The 16,977-nt window shown below is 42.7% G+C and overlaps 1 protein-coding gene across 1 annotated transcript; it reads left to right on the forward strand.

Moving 5' to 3' along the window:
* Positions 1-4,315: 4,315 nt before the first annotated feature.
* On the forward strand, positions 4,316-5,815 carry LOC136648181 (potassium voltage-gated channel subfamily A member 2). The gene has a single exon (XM_066624226.1). It carries the CDS (start codon positions 4,316-4,318, stop codon positions 5,813-5,815), a length of 1,500 nt encoding a protein of 499 aa, XP_066480323.1.
* Positions 5,816-16,977: the final 11,162 nt, after the last annotated feature.

A 16,977-nucleotide genomic window follows, 5' to 3' on the forward strand; every position in this document is an offset into this window, starting at 1 on the left:
TGCATTACCTCACCTAAAAGAAGTTGAGAATTTGTACACGTGTAGATTAATCCAACCTGTATGTGTTTCAGAATCTCATGGTTTAATGCAGGGATGTCAAACTTGTTTCATACAGTGGGCTGAATAGTATTTATGGCACCTGCTGAGGGCCAGAAGTTACATCATTAAGTAGGAAGTGATGTCATTAAGCAGATGATGGGCAGAAATCAGCACTTTGGTCTCACATAGGAACTCATTAGCTGCAAATGACAGAAGAGAAAATATGCAAATCTTGTTAATCAAGATATGGGAAAGCCCAGTGATCACATTGGGAGAACCCAATTAACACATGGGCCTTTGTTTCAGTCTCACTGCTTCTGCTGGGGCGTCACTTTACTGAGCGCTTCTCAGCAGCTAAGCTGCAAAGTGACACCTCAGCAGAAGTGCTGTTGAAAGGGTGGATCATATGATAATTCGGCTCTCCTAGATAGTGTCCTCTCTCTCACTCCTCTTGGTCTGTATCTTCCCCTGTAGTGTTCCTGGCCTTCTGAGTCCTCCTTCTGTCTATTGCTCCCGCAGCCTCAGCAGAAGAAGTGCTGCTGAAAGGGTGTACTGGGAGAGCCCAATTATCACATGGGCCAGATAAAGAGATTCTGGCAGCTGTCCCTGGCCGATGGTTTTGTGTATTACCACCAAAGTGTTAGGCTTTAAGTTAAGCAAGGAAGTTGGCACCTTACCAGATTAATAGGTACAGTTGAATAGGGAATGCTCCAGTATTAGGGAAAAAATGGTACAAAATCTCTGTTACACATGGTGAGAAGCTAAAAGCACAATCCTATGCATGTCTGTCCAGAAGTAAGTCCCACTGTGTTCAATGAGGCTTATTCTCAGAAAAGTGTATATAGGATTGCAGCCTATTAATAGTTTGACCTGGAAGTTACGGAGCTGGGCCTAATAAATAGGTTGGCCTGGAAGTTATGGAGTTGGGCTCAGGGCCTAGTGGGTAATTCACATTAATCACTCAGCAACTGCATTATCAAGTGATGATGTGCATATGTAGAACAGTCATTACACATCAAATCTTGGGACAGAGCATTCAGATTATCTCACATCAAACTCAAACTGAAACGTTTTCAGGACACCTTTTGCACAGTAAGTCATCAAATCATGAACATGCATATGTATGCATCAGTGGTGTGTTATGGATCGGAGGCCCACCAGGGAGCTTGTGCAGACCCTGTTGCAAAGAAGTTGCAAACTGGACTATTTTCTTTACCAAAAGATTATTACAGTTATTTCTGTCCCTGCTCCAAGCCAATTCATTACTAGGACTGTTATACAGGAGACAGGGGACACCGGATGAAGCCGCAGCAAACACCAATAGGTGGTTGTATTTGTTGGTAATTGATCTCCAGTTCACTGCTTCAGAAAAACAAAACAGCCACAACACCTACTTAAAGCTGTTCTCGTGAATCAGTTTGTTCTCAGGAATGGTAATGTTCACAGTATCCATTGCCCTCTTTCTCTGCACACAGTGTCCCCTTTAAGTTAGCTTTCTTCTGTCCGCAGGTAAGGAGGGGCACCACAGTGCAGAAAGCTTGTTATGTATTCGCTGCATGCCTAACTGCAGAGCCAATTGTAAGCCGCTGTTCACCCCCCTCCCTGGTTAAATAGAGGTTTACCACAAACTGTGAAAATGGATGCTTCGTATTTCGAATGAAAAGGGTAAATCAAACACGGCCTTTCCCTCGATGCATGCAGTCTTGCCCTGGGCTCCAGAAATTATGCTAAACATTCGGTAATGCGTGGAATGCTTCATGCCTGCCCTTTTGAGCAGCCATCTCCTGGCATGGATTTACCTGATGTGCCTCGCCCCCTGCTAGGACTCCCAATGAATCTTTATTAGACACATCTATTTGCATGAGACACCACATAATTTTCTCTTCATCCGATACAAGCAAAGATGCATGAACTATGGAGGTGGCACCCAGTTTGCGGGGAGGCAGGGTGAGGAACGTGAAAGATGTTGAGCACAAATGACACTATAGCACAGTGTGATAAACACTGCTGTCATTATTAGAATGTGGATGTAGAGAGACTGAAAAAAATCTATATCATAGCCAAAAGAAAAATTAACCTTCTCAAAGAAACATTTTTTTTTTATTTTTTTGCTAATGATTTACCTTGATGTTTGGTAATACTAGGCAGAGGGGGGGGGGAAATGATCTAAAAATGAAAATTGGGTTTGTTTTGTTCCACTTCATGTACATCAGGTTGATATGCATTTGATCCCAAACGAGGCTTGCCATTTCGCATTCAGAAATATTGCCTTAAAAACCCTCCGTTCCCAAGGGGGTGGATTCTATTAGCCATTCACAGGAAGAGGGAGGGGGGAATGGAGCATATGATAACCTTCTATGATTTTGCATTGGTAAGCAAGGGGTTAAGTATAGCAGTTGAAGGCTGCAAGCTTTGTCAGGGTTGTACTATTTTTCTAATGCATAAGGAGAAGGGAGGCTAGGAGTCAGAAGAAAGGGGGAAAATCCAGTGATAGGAGGATCTGAAGCAAAGGCTGAAGGGGTGATGATGATGGTGGGCATCAAGGAAGATAACAGGTCAGGTGCATGCAAAAATCTCTGTCTTGGGGACTAAGACTAAAAGGTGATATTTCACTTGCCTCCCCTCCCTTCGTTCTTGAATCCTGACTCTGAGTGGGTAAGGAAGGCGGCTGTCTACTGCTGAGAATGGGATGCCAGGGAGTCTCTCTTGGGGAGGAAAAAACCTTTGGTTGGGCTTAGCAACAAGAAGCAAAAACAAGATCCAGTGAAGAAAGCTGAATAACCTCTTGCGGCTATCAGGGAGCATCTACCTTGACCAAGCCAGAGGCTGGACAGCTGGCAATGCAGCAGTGCCGTGCTAAGGAGGACGTGGAAATCTCAGAGAGGATTTCTGGCTGAGATATCGAGCCCACATGGGGTGTTCTGCAGGTGCTTAGGACTGAGCCTTGGCAGGACATGTCCTGTGCACAGAAGGAAGTCCAGTGCTTCTTTGATGTGGACCCGGCCGCAGCTGGGTGAGCTATGCGTGGCAGGGAACATGATGCACTGTTTCTGTGGCTAAGGAGGAAAAGCAAGACAGAGACCACACTGCAGAGGACCTGCACCACTCAGGCTGATGAGCAACATAAATACCGAATGGTGTGTAGATTGCCACATTTTCAGCAATGTTCAAACCTCTCTCTCTTTCTCTCTGTTTGTGTGTCGATATATCTGTGTCTGTGTGATGGGGGGGGGGGGAGAGATGCAGCTCTCTTTTTCATTCTGCCACAGTGGCTTTCCTCATTTTCCTCTAGAGCCTGAAATACAGCTCGTTTCTTTCTTTCTTTCTTTCTTTCTTTCTTTCTTTCTTTCTTTCTTTCTTTCTTTCTTTCTTTCTTTCTTTCTTTCTTTCTTTCTTTCTTTCTTTCTTTCTTTCTTTCTTTCTTTCTTTCTTTCTTTCTTTCTTTCTTTCTTTCTTTGGTCATGACTCACTATATTGTAAGAGGAACTTATGGGTGCCTTGGAAACCTATCTCGGTGTCTCTCTCTCAGATCAGATCATCAGTGTCAGAGACACTGCATTACACTCCTTCAGGTAATGCAACTTGTTTTTCATTTGCTGGTATTCCTTTGGCAATTACAGTCTAGAGGAGAGGAGCCTCCACACGGAAATGCAGCACTGAAAGGCAGGGAGGGCAGCACTTGCAAATTAAAAACAAAGGGGGGAGGGGGGCAAGAGGAGAGGGAGACTGGGTTGCAAAACTTGAAGCTAGCATCTATAATGCAGCATGCGAAGAAGCCGTACAGTTTTTAATGTAACAGAAGCTACTGCTGAAGTCTTCGATGCCGCATGGGTCAATCTTAACGCTTCAGTGCAGAAATAAAGTCTGGGCGGTCTGAAGTTCTTTGGCTAAGCGGTGCCAGAGGCAGAAAACAAGTTGTAATTTACCAGTGAGAACCTTCTCCTCATTTCTGCTTGTATTTTTAAGCATTTCCTAAATAGCACCAGATGATGAGGTGAGAATTTGTTCAGGCTACACTGAGAAGGCAAGTTAAAATCAGCCAAGGCTAGATGCATTGTGTATAACTCGTTGAGCAATGGGGGAGGAATATCCCTGTTTTTCTTTATTATTATTTGTTTTTCTCTTTCAGCAGGGCCAACTTCTTTTTAATCGTCTCTCCAAGTTTCCATGAGCCACATCCAAGCCCATGCACTTACTCTTTCGACGGACATTAGAATCCCCTTGAATCTCATCCCTCCACAAGATCTTCACAAAACTTTAGGTTAAAGGCTTAAATATGACAGTAGCTACTGGAGACCCCACAGATGAAGCAGCAGCTTTGCCTGGTCACCCTCAGGACACCTACAATCCAGAAACTGACCATGAATGTTGCGAGAGGGTGGTCATCAACATCTCAGGACTGCGGTTTGAAACCCAGCTTAAGACACTTGCTCAGTTTCCAGAGACCTTGTTAGGGGATCCCAAAAAGAGAATGCGCTATTTTGATCCTCTCCGGAATGAGTATTTCTTTGACCGAAACAGACCCAGCTTTGATGCCATTTTGTACTACTACCAATCTGGTGGCAGGTTGAGGCGGCCCGTTAACGTGCCCTTAGACATTTTCTCAGAAGAGATTCGGTTTTATGAACTCGGGGAAGAAGCTATGGAGATGTTCCGAGAGGATGAAGGTTACATCAAGGAAGAAGAACGGCCTTTACCAGAGAATGAGTTTCAGAGACAAGTGTGGCTGCTCTTTGAGTACCCAGAAAGCTCCGGACCAGCCAGGATTATCGCAATTGTCTCTGTCATGGTCATTTTAATCTCCATTGTAAGTTTCTGCCTGGAAACATTGCCAGTGTTCCGGGATGAGAATGAAGACATGCATGGCAGTAGTAGCAATCCAAGTCCTTACTTCAATAGTACAATGGGGTCTCAGAAGCAGACCTCTTTCACAGACCCCTTCTTTATAGTTGAGACACTCTGCATCATTTGGTTCTCCTTTGAATTCTTGGTGAGATTCTTTGCCTGCCCCAGCAAAGCTGGGTTTTTTACTAACATCATGAACATCATTGACATTGTAGCCATCATCCCCTACTTCATCACACTTGGAACTGAGCTGGCTGAGAAACCAGAAGATGGCCAACAAGGCCAACAGGCAATGTCTCTAGCCATTCTTCGAGTGATCCGTCTCGTGAGGGTGTTCAGGATCTTCAAACTCTCCAGACACTCCAAAGGATTGCAGATCCTGGGACAAACCCTGAAGGCCAGCATGCGGGAGCTAGGCCTCTTGATATTTTTCCTCTTCATTGGTGTCATCCTGTTTTCCAGCGCTGTCTACTTTGCAGAGGCTGATGAGAGTGAATCTCAGTTCCCCAGCATTCCAGATGCTTTTTGGTGGGCAGTGGTTTCCATGACAACAGTTGGCTATGGAGACATGGTCCCCACAACCATAGGTGGGAAAATAGTTGGTTCCTTGTGTGCCATTGCAGGTGTATTAACAATTGCCTTACCAGTGCCGGTTATAGTGTCCAATTTCAACTACTTCTATCACCGTGAAACAGAGGGAGAGGAGCAAGCTCAATACTTGCAAGTCACCAGCTGCCCAAAGATCCCTTCTTCCCCTGACCTAAAGAAAAGCAGAAGTGCCTCCACTATTAGTAAGTCTGATTATATGGAGATACAAGAAGGTGTGAATAATAGCAATGAGGACTTTAGAGAGGAGAACTTGAAAACAGCAAATTGCACCCTAGCTAACACAAACTATGTTAATATAACCAAAATGCTAACTGATGTCTAGTTAATTAAAACACACACAAACCGCCAATCTAATAATGTATTTAAAACTCAAGTGGAACAATTGCAGATATTGCATAATACTTTGCATTGTAGTTAATACAATATGTTCTACAACGTGTATTGGTTCTGCATGGAAAGCAATAGTTGTGTAAGTGACTCTTTTTAACATTTGATGCTCAATTCGCTTTCATGCAATCTTTTTTCCATCACAGACTCCTGGGTTTCCAAATATATGGAGCATTTAAGGCAAAATTATGTCACAATACCAAATGAAAGGCATTTGAGGGGGAAAGAAAGAAGATCCTCCCCTTGTAAACAACCATGACTAACAAATGCCAACTAGATGTGCATTGTTTAAGAGAACTCAACCCATGCAAAAATATATCCCAAGGAAATAGTATGCAAGTATACATCTAGCTTCCAAGCTTCAGGAATTATACAAAAGGTCATGCATAGTTTAATTAATGGAACATCCATCCAAATTACTTTTAAGGTTCAGATTTCTGGATCAGAAATGCTAAAGGGGGAAAATACCAGGGTCATACTTCTGAACCAAAAATGCTGCATTGGATTCAGCCACTGCAGCATGTCAGTGTGAGGCTCATGGGAGGCACTGTTTAGTAGGGCATTTTCTGTTGCTTTGGTAGACTCAAGAGCATGGAGACTTTTTTTTTTCTTTCAAAAATAACACATGCATTTTTGCTGGTTTGGGGGTCACCGACATATTCAGAACTGAAAAGCATCTTGTTTCAAATGCTGGAGCAACTAAACTGTGGCCTAGAATATATTTATACTGCAGTGAAATTTAACCAGTATTACAGTACAGCTGCATGGATATTTGTTGCATGGATCTTAATATTTAATACACAAATTATATCTATTTTCTTAAGTAGATGATAGAATATTCCTGTTTATAGTGTTTCTAGATTCTCCAGTGGCTTAAAGGAGATCATGGACACAAAAGGAAAAGGGCAATGGGTTGGGGAAGAAGGAGAGCTGACCACAGATTTGATAAGTGAGGAAAAAGCCCCAGGTGTTTGCTGGCATGAATGTGCAATCCAGGGAAGGTGATATGAAGAGTATACAGCTCAGCGTGTAGGGAGCAAGTGGTAATTAATTCATATTGGGATCATTTGCAGAGATCGACAGCTGACCAAAAATGCCAAACCAATCAGACATAGTTGTGATTGAAGGGTCTTTGTATGATACTGTCAAACAAATAATAAGTAAATATATGATATACAAATATATATAAGATCAGAGTTCAGAGATCACTCATAATGCTTACAAGAGAAACAGATTGAGTTCTGCAGCTAATGTGCAAAGATACAGAGTGCCTATGGCTTCATTTGAACTATGTGGCTCTGGATTGAAGTCTTCAGTGCATCCTCTGGCAATGTATGGGGTTTATGCAATAATGTCAACTCAAGGACATTTATTCAGGTATGGGCCAATTTGTCTTCAGGAAAGAGATCTTAACGGAGCTTTACCAGCTGGCTGCAGCACCCGAGGAAGTGGCTGTAGGTGAATATATGCAATGCATGGCTTAGAAGTTCAGGATTCCTTTGGGACATCTTTGTCAAGCAGTGGACTCAACAGTCTGCAGTTTAGAGTAAAAGAGATCATAGTCTGCTCTGCTCACAGACAGAAAATTTGCTGAAAATGTCAAAGTATGATGTGATGGCAGAATTTGACCAGATTAGTTGATGTGAGTTAAGAAGAAAAGGACTGGCACCCTGTTGATGCTGCAACTTCAGCTGTCAAGGGGGCAGGGCAGTCAATAAAAGCCCAGTCTGCTACCAACATTCCAGCAAGGCTACCTCTGAAGTCAATAGGACCGCAAGAAGAATAAGGGTACTGAGCAAATTTCCCTCTTCTCATTCAGATTTCTGCCTTGTGCAAATTGTAGGATTGATCCTTAGGCTCTATGCCAACAAAAGTCCTATGTAGGTATGTGTGACCCTTAGGCTGCAATCCTAACCACACTTTCCTGAGGGTAAGCCCCATTGAACAAAATAGGACTTACTTCTGAGTAGACCTGGTTAGGATTGTGCCCTTAGGCTATTATGGGGGCTCCTTAAGCTACATTCAATCCCAGAGCTCATCAGCATTATGAAAACATACTGGATATACAGATTTGGGATTATAATTTGCTTAAAATTCCAGAAAAATCAGCATCTTGAAGCTGTCCCATATCATTGTGAATGGATAACTACTTAAAATTCCCAAGAAGATAAGTCAATTAGTTTCTGCAGGTATTAGTCAGGCAGCTTGCTTACTGGTCTTCACATTGACATGTAAGGGCTAAGTGGCACATCTGAGAAGATGCACTGAGTGGATCCAAGTAGAGATTGGCATATGGTGAAGCAGCATAGTTGCTTCACCATACAGCTCACTCGCAAGCAACTCAGGGCTCAGTCTGCTCCAGTGCCAGCACTGGGTGTCGTAAATGTGCCTTAAAACATGTTTATAGCACCCTCTGTGCAGGGAATGTTGGTGCTGGGTCCAGTGCTGGACGGATGCCTCCTGGAGCAAGGAAAGAACTCTGGGCAGTGGTAAGAGAAGTTGGAGCAGAGGAAGGCATTCCAGGGCAGGGAGAGGGTGGGGTAGGGTGAGAAACTGGGAGGGGGGGAGTGGGACTGAACCTTCTCCACCAGATCCTATCCTCCATGTCGGGCTTTTCAGCCCCACAAGAAGGCTTTCAAGTCTGCGCCTGCACAATAGCTAGCACAGACTTGAGAAGTCCCATTGCAGGGCTTGGAGTTTTCCTTGGGGAAAAGGGGACCAAAGTTCCCTTCCCCTAAGGGGACCTCTGGCAGCCCCAATGGTGCCACAGATGCAGCAGTAGCCATTTTGGCACTGCTGCACCCTGTGGCACTGCCCGGGATAGGATTGGGCTGCCCATCTGCACCAATATGCAACTCAAAAGTATCAACATCTTAGCAGTGTCATGGAAAATGTAGGTTGAGCTGCATGCTGGGCACATGCTAAAGCTGACTGCTTTACCATGCTGACTACTTGCCCTGTGCTCAACTCAACCCGCAGTCTGAATAAACCAATTTGGTTGTATGAGTGAACTTTGTGCTTATGCCAATATATCACAGCAATCCCATTTCAAATGGGATATTACAAGATGCATGCACAACTGGTCTTTTTTCTCAGGCTTCATTTTGATTCTGCACACACTGCAGGGACATAGAGTCTCACCATTTGAACATAGATCTTCTAATGTCAAGAGTTCCTTAAAAAGTCTAATGTTAGTCTTGTGTGTTGAAATTTGGGCCAGTCTCAGCATTCGCTCTCTCTCTTCTTTCTTTCTTTCTTTCTTTCTTTCTTTCTTTCTTTCTTTCTTTCTTTCTTTCTTTCTTTCTTTCTTTCTTTCTTTCTTTCTTTCTTTCTTTCTTTCCTTCTTCTTCTTCTTCTTCGTCTTCTTCTTCTTCTTCTTCTTCTTCTTCTTCAGAGAAAGGCCATATCTAAAACTCTGAGTTGCTATAAAAAGGAAGTACCAAAAAAAGGAATAAAAAAAGAAAGGTGATGCCACGATTTTTCTGATAGATAGCTTATGGTTTGAAAGTCTCTGATAACTCCATAACACCATCAGCAGTACTGGAGATTGCCTTGCAGGATTAGTTCGACCTACGTCATAATACCTTGGACCATTATTGCAGAATGCTGACAAAGGACTAGCTTGGCGGTACATCTCTGATTACTTGCTCTCCAAGTATGCTATGAATTTAAAAGGCTAATTTTGGAATATCTTTCATTGCAGTGAGCAGAGATGGAATAATCCTTCCTATTGCCTTAAGCCACTGCTAAAAATATTCCGTCCTCTCCACCTCACCATGTATGTAAGGGAAGAAATTTACTTCGTTAACCATCCCCACAGAGCCATCTTGTCGCAGTAAGACAGGATTTTCACACCCCCATTAGTTTGATCAGCTGTAAGCTACTCAGGTAACTAAAAGATGTCCTGTTCACTAAGAGGGATAGGCTCATCTCTGCTCCCATGGATTCAGACTCGAGGTATAGCATAGCAATTAATTTATACCACAAACTCAAGACAAAGATTCTCCTAAACAAGTGGCTTACAGTCGAATCCTAGGCACACTTTCCTGGGAGTAAGCCCCATTGACTCTAATGGGACTTACTTCTAAGTAGATAGGCATAAGATTAGACTGTGACTGTCTTTGATATTAAAAAATAGCATACATGTTACAAAGAATGAGAGTCATAACAACACAGAGATATTGTCAAGAAGCTTAGTTTCAAGGGGCATGCAACACAAATCTGTGTATGTCATACTTCTGAGAAGTAAGCCCTATTAAGTTTAGTGGGACTTACTCTCCAATAAGTGAGCACAGGCTTGCTACCTTATGGCACAATCCTCTTGCTGTTCAAGGAGGCTAACTCCCAGGAAAATGGGCATAGGACTGCAGACTTAGGGCCCAATCCTATCCAACTTTCCAGCTCCAGTGCAACCAAAGTGCAGCCCAGAGGTAAGGGAACAAATGTTCCCATACCTTGAGGGGGACTTTGTGACTGTCCCCCCACCGCAGGATGCAGCACACGCTTCATTGGTATAGCTGCACCGGCTCTGAAAAAATGGATCGGATTGGGCCCTTAGTTACATCGTTCAAGTTACACAGTCACAAATTTTTAAAGCATTGCTAAGGACTTGGAGTATTGTTAAGTCTAATCACACATCTTACTGCAATGATTGATGTTTGGGCTGTCATAGTTAGGGGAGGTGGTGAGGATTTCTTGCATGCTTTCTCCTATTAACCCGTTGAGAAGGTATGAGGGATCACATTCTAACCTGTTCATTGAAGATGCACAATCTATACCTCAATAATTCCCAACAGTTTTCAAAATAAAAATATGTCTCTGCAACATTCCAAAAATCTTTCCTAAAGGTTCTTGAATCAAAGGAGATACAGTGTTGGCATTTTTTTCCTTTGATTCAAAATCAGGTTTATTATTCACCTCTTTGACCCTCATACATTCCAACCACTATCTTCCAACAAATTATTCTTTTCCAGAATATATTCAAAAGCTAGTCACAGTTGTTTTTTTTCTGATCCTCAAATATTGTTTTATCCTATTTAATCTCAGTAAGCTACAGGGGAATAAATGATTGTCTTAGAGAGTAACCCCCTTGGCTGCTTTTTTGAGCAGGGAGACACCCTTATGGTGAACAGGTGAAATCAAAGCCAAAAGGGCAGAAACTGAATCAAAATATAGCTGAATGAAACTCATGTCTTCAAAGTCAAAACCATTGTATTCTTCCATCTCCATGACAGACTGCTTGTCCCTTACTTTAGGGCACATCAGTCTACGCAAAAATGCATGGGTGTATGGGTTATTTCAGGGAATCTCATTGGGCACAATCCTCATGGAATTGTAGAGTAGAATCTTCAGAGCTCCGAAAAGTTGGGGTCCATGCATAATCAGACAGACTTTAGTTATTGCTGGGGCTATTATTCTGTGTTTGTTGTAACGTTCTGAGAATGAAACTTACTGAGTGCGGAATTCTCCTGCTCCCAAGCCTCATAGGCTGTGTCCAAACCATCTTCCAGTTCATTGAACTGCACTTGCTGTTCCAGTACTTGCTTTTGCACATTATCCAGTGCTCCATTTATATTCACAGTTTCACCTTCTTCCTTTAGGAAGAGCAGACTTGGAGTTTTTAAATTTGTTTTTCTTGTATTTTAGCAATTGAACTGTGCCTACCTCAATAGGTTAGAATGATGCAGGACATTTTTTTAAAGTGGCATTCCCCCACCCCCCCACAAAAGATGTGGGAACCCTGAAAGAAGATTTGGAAGGTGTAGCTTGTTCTTCAAAAGAAATGAGTAGCAGGAAGTGTGTAAGATGAACAGGTTCACTAATTCAACAGGGCAAACTCAGCATCAATTTTATTATAAAGAAAAAAGCTTTGCTCACAAAGGAGGAGGGATAGGACAATGTCTAGGAAAGGGGAGAGAATAAGAGTGCCTTTCAGGCTGTTGCAGTGAAAGTGGTGCCTCTTGAATGAGGGTCTGTGTAGAATATTTTGCTAAGATAATAGAATACAATTCAGAATAAGGTGTGGCAAGTCATAGAATGCAATTTGGACTGTATTTCTTCTTTTGCACAAATGTCCATAGCAGATCATGTTAAAAAGGTTGCTCTGGACACATCCTTATAGCAGGGATGTGCAGTGGCAGCTTGTGCCAGTGGGGCACACCCACCACCAAGCCCCGTGACCTAGAAATGATGTCACTTCCAGGTCACCTCCGAACGTGACCGGAGTTTGATGGCCTGGGTTGGGGATGCTCTGGGGTCCGGTGAGGCTCTAGTGACTGCACGTCCCTGCCTTAAAGCTGTTTCCTTACTGCATGTTCCATCTGAGTGATCATACTGCCCACAGAAGCAATTACCTGAGGCCGATTGGCAAATTCTATAACTATTCTTGGCTATGACCCTGGACAATTTTCTGTTCTTAGGTGGCTGAATATAAACAGTGCCAGGCTAGTGACTTTCCAAAGTTGCTACGGATGGTCAGGTTTCCAGAGGAAATATCTGCACTGACTGCAGCCAGAGCCAACCCATCCCTGAAAGTTGCAGCCCATCCCTGAAAGGCAGCAGACTGGCAAGGAGTGTTCACTTCTACCCATTCACTGGCTTCCACTGCTCCTCATTCACTTCCCTAGACTGGAAAAGGAAGAGGGGAATGGAATAGGAGAGGAAGTATGAAGGAGTGGAGAGAAGCTCCAGCCCACCACTCTCCTCTCCATGACTCTTCCACTTCATCTCTCCCATTCCTTTCCAGGTCAGGTAGTGGGAAAAGTAGAGGCTGGCACATTACCTGGCAAGGAAGGTTGCCTCAGGTGCCAGGAAGTCTTTGGCTGGCCCTGCCTGGAGAGGTTAAAAATATAAGAGATGAATCTTGATAAATCTTGATCACTGAGCCTGTGTTTGTGAGTCCTCTGCCCTATAGACCCAGGATCAAGAGCTAGACAAAAACAACCTACCCTTTGGCCTTAACTGTGATGATATACTACTATAGCATGCAACATTATAACCAGGAAATTTAAGGTGCCAGCTTTTAAGAAAAGCTATGCTTAGTGGTAAGATGCTAGAAGACTGATTATGGGAGAGACTGTGCCATAATTAGATGTGTTGTGGGGGTGGGAAAAGGGGGGAAGCCAAGAATAAGCAAGAGAACCTCCAAAGGAATTTCCTTGTGTCTAGAATCAGATTTAAGATTTATATATGATTGTTTTGAATCTCATCCTAAAGTTCAGACACTCTCAAACAGTATCATAGTAAGAAGAAGTGACTGTCCTTCCACAATTCACAGGTATGAGTCAGGTCTCACCCCACAACAATGCCAGAGCAAACTACTTGGGCTTTTGCAGCATTTTGTGGAGCAGTTCTGAGGCTGGGGAGGACCAGATGGTAGAACAGGCATGGTGTGATGATGAATGACAAAATCAGGATGGCAGAATCTGCAGGTTAAGGCAAGGCTTGCTCTCACCATGGTATTGTGAGACTTGCTTACACAGTGTCCATGTTGCAACCCAGGAAAACTTGAGAACATTCTCTGTGGTCAGGTTACTACAATGTGATTTTTGGAGGAGGCTATTCAGGGTCAAAGGCATCCGTCCACCAAACCCAAGGAAAGCAGAAAGCCATGAAATAGCGGCTTTAGCATTTGGTAAACAATTGCCTCAAAGGCCTTTGGAAGCCTCTTGCCTTAGCTTGGCTGGCAGTGGGTCCTCTAGAAAAATATGGAAAACAAACCTTGCTGATTTGGGTGGCTACTGAGTGGTTTACAAAACGTAGAACTCTAAATCCATTCTAATAAAAAACTAGCCAGGGCAAATGCTATACAAAACAGAAGATGGCATCAACCCAAAAGGCACTGGGTGGGCCACAAGCCTCATGTGCCTCATGAATGTGCAACCTGGATATGCCAAATTAGCATGCCTGATTTGTGTTAGAGCCAACAGGTTAACTGGCTCTGTAATTTCAGGAGTATGGTCTGGTGTATGTTACTCAGATTTATAACATGATGGCCCAGTAGAAATAGATGATTGGAATAACAGGAGGGTGGGCTTACATGAGGAAGAAAAAGGAGGGAAAAAGGAGTTCACTTCTGAATGGGAGTATAGCTTAGTCCAGTGTTTCTCAAACTATGGGTCAGGACCCACTAGGTGGGTCACGAGCCAATTTCAGGTGGGTCCCCATTCATTTCAATATTTTATTTTTAATATATTAGACTTGATGCTGCCATGGTATGTGACTGCATTTGGGGAAATGTTACAGAACTATACTTTTAACAAGCTACTATATTCTTTTAACAATGATAGTAAATGGTACTGAGTGTGGGTAGGATTGTAGCGTAGGATTGTTAACATTGTCCTGCTTGATGATGTCACTTCCGGTGGGTCCTGACAGATTCTCATTCTAAAAAAGTGGGTCCTGGTGCTAAAGTGTGTGAGAACCACTGGCTTAGTCATTACAGGAGTGTCTGGGAATCTTGCTTTTAGATCTGTGGAAAGAGGCTTGGTATGTCCTTATAATATGTGAACCTTTGGACTTCCAAAATGCTTTTCTTTGAGGTGTAACAGTTTTGGAGCTAAAACATGCCTGGAAGCCCCACCTTCTGACCTGGAATCTAAATTTCCAGATGTTTAAGAAAAGGCTGTAGGTACTTAGCTGTGAGAGCAGGACATCTGTAGATGCTTAGAGACACTCTTCTTTTAGCCATCATTCTTCACATGCTCCCAAGTTGAACTGTGAGTTAACCCTAGTGTGATCTCTGACTCATATTAGGCCCTGCATGTATGGCTTTTATTGATAATGTAAACTATCCTTAATATATTTTTTCTCAGCCGGTACAAATAATGATACTATGAATAATCTTGCTTCTGCCTTCTGGCTTCCTAATGCCTGGGCTGCACAGGCAGCAAAATGAAGCAGTAAGAGTTCTGAGTGGGTTAAATGGTTTGTCTCACTTCCAAACTGCGGGTGGGAGATCACATTTTTGAATGTTTCCTCCATGAAAGTAGAAAACTAGAATGTGCTCCCTGATATGCAAGGGTGTGTGCGTATGTGTTGGGGGGGGGTTAACTTAAGGGGATCTTTTTTTTTAATGCATAGGAACATTAAAAGACAGCAAGAGGAGTGGAAGATAGCCAATGTAACCTGATAACACCAATATTTATAGAAGTATCTGGGAAGAAAAAATATTTATAGAAGTATATGGAAGAAAAAGCCTCACTGAAGGAAAATCTGCATGGTTTCTGCAAAAGTTAATTCCAGCCTCACTAACCTTCTAGCAGCCTTTGATAGTGTCAAAAGGCACATGAAGTGATCCTATTTGAATTGTATACTTGGAGTTTCAAAAAGCTTTTGACAAAGTTCTTCACCTAAGGCACTTGAGGACAGGTCTTTTTTATGGATTTGCTAACCAGTTTAAGAACAGGAAACAGAAAGCAGAAATAAATGGTCAACTTTCAAAGTAGAAGGAAATGTGGTGTCCTCCAAGGTCCAGTATTTTTTAACTTGCTCATAAATGATCTGGAGTTAGGGGTAAACAGCAAGATGGTCAAGTCTGCAGATGTCAATAAACTTGTCATGGTTGTTAAAACCAAAGCAGATTGTGAAGAGTTCCAACAGGATCTCTCCAACCTGGGTGAACAGGCAACTAAATGGCAAATGTGGTTCAATGTCAGTAAGTGTAAAGTGATGCACACTGGGGCAAAAAAATCCCACCTTTGCATACACAGTGATGGGATAGGAACCAAGGAAGAAATCTTGAGGTTGTAGTGGATCACTCATTGAAAATGTCAACACAATGTGCAGCAGTGAAGGCAAATTCCATGCTTGTGGTAATTATAAAAAGGGACTGAGAATAAGACAGCTACTGTTATGTTGCCCCAGTATAAATCTATGGTGTGGTCCCATTTGGAATATTGTGCGTGGTTCCGGTCACCATAACACAGGAAGAATATTGTAGAACTGGAAAAGGTGCAAGAAGGCAACTAAAATGGTCAGAGTACTAGAAGACTTTTCTTTTGATGTAAGGCTACAGCATTTGGGGCTTTTTATCAGTTAAGCAGGGACATAACTGAGACTTATAAAATTATGTAAGTTGTGGAGTGGACAGAGAGGTTTCTTTTCTCCGTCCAGGGTAACTGATTAACAGGAGATTTGGAATGGACAAAAGAAGGAACTTCTTCACATTGAGCATAATTAGCCTGTGCAATTTGTTGCCACAGATGTGGCAAAGGCCACTCACTAGGATGACTTTAAAAGGGGATTGCACAAATTCATGGAGGACAAGTCTAGCAATGGCTACTAGTTGTTAGAGCTATGCACAGCCCCTCAGTTCAGTAACAGTGAATGCCCATTGCAGTATGCCTTTCTCTCCTGCTTGTGGGCTTCCCAGAAGCAGTGAATGGACCATTGGATGCTGGACTAGATGGGCCTTTGACCTGGTCCAGCAGTGCTTTTTTATGTTTTTTTATGTATGTTCTGATGGAATCTCCCATTACCTGAAATGATAAAGTCCATTCTACCATTTCTTTGTGCTGCTTGTGTTAATGAGGTCTAACATTGTAGCTCAGGAGCCCAAATTGCTGCTACAATTGAGAAGCAAGAGGAAGTCCTGCCTCCTTTATTTACTCCTTTTTTGCTTTTAAAGTAAAAACAAACTCCTTTAAATGTTCTTTACTCCTTTTTTTCTATTCCTGTTTGTTTTGCTAATCATACTAGAATTTTGGCTAATACTAGCAGGAGTTAAATAAGAGGGAATTACTGTTCACTGAGTAACAGGTAACCTTCATATTATCACATCTGTTCCTGCATCAGTGGGAGCTAGAGATGAAATTTTAGATTAGACTAATTTGGGATCAGTTAAGGTCACTACAACTCACCAGCCATGGAGTGCAAACTCCTGGGGCAGAGGCTCAATAAACTACCTATTTTGCTACCTGCCTGGGAGTGTAAAAATAGGTGATCGATCAGGCCTCTTGTCAGCACAGCTGTAATACATGGTTGATGGGATGTGTTTGGTTTGATGGATCAAAGTTGTGCAGGCTTGTAGACTCTGGGTAGAAGATGAAACTGTTTTGGCACCAGGTAAAAAAACCTGTAATCAGAACCTCTTCTGCA

The sequence above is a fragment of the Tiliqua scincoides genome, chromosome 4, assembly GCF_035046505.1.
Source record: "Tiliqua scincoides isolate rTilSci1 chromosome 4, rTilSci1.hap2, whole genome shotgun sequence".
NCBI lineage: Eukaryota > Metazoa > Chordata > Lepidosauria > Squamata > Scincidae > Tiliqua > Tiliqua scincoides.

Coding starts and splice junctions, on each gene's coding strand:
- LOC136648181 (XM_066624226.1), top strand. CDS start 4,316: ATGACAGTAGCTACTGGAGACCCCACAGATGAAGCAGCAGCTTTGCCT.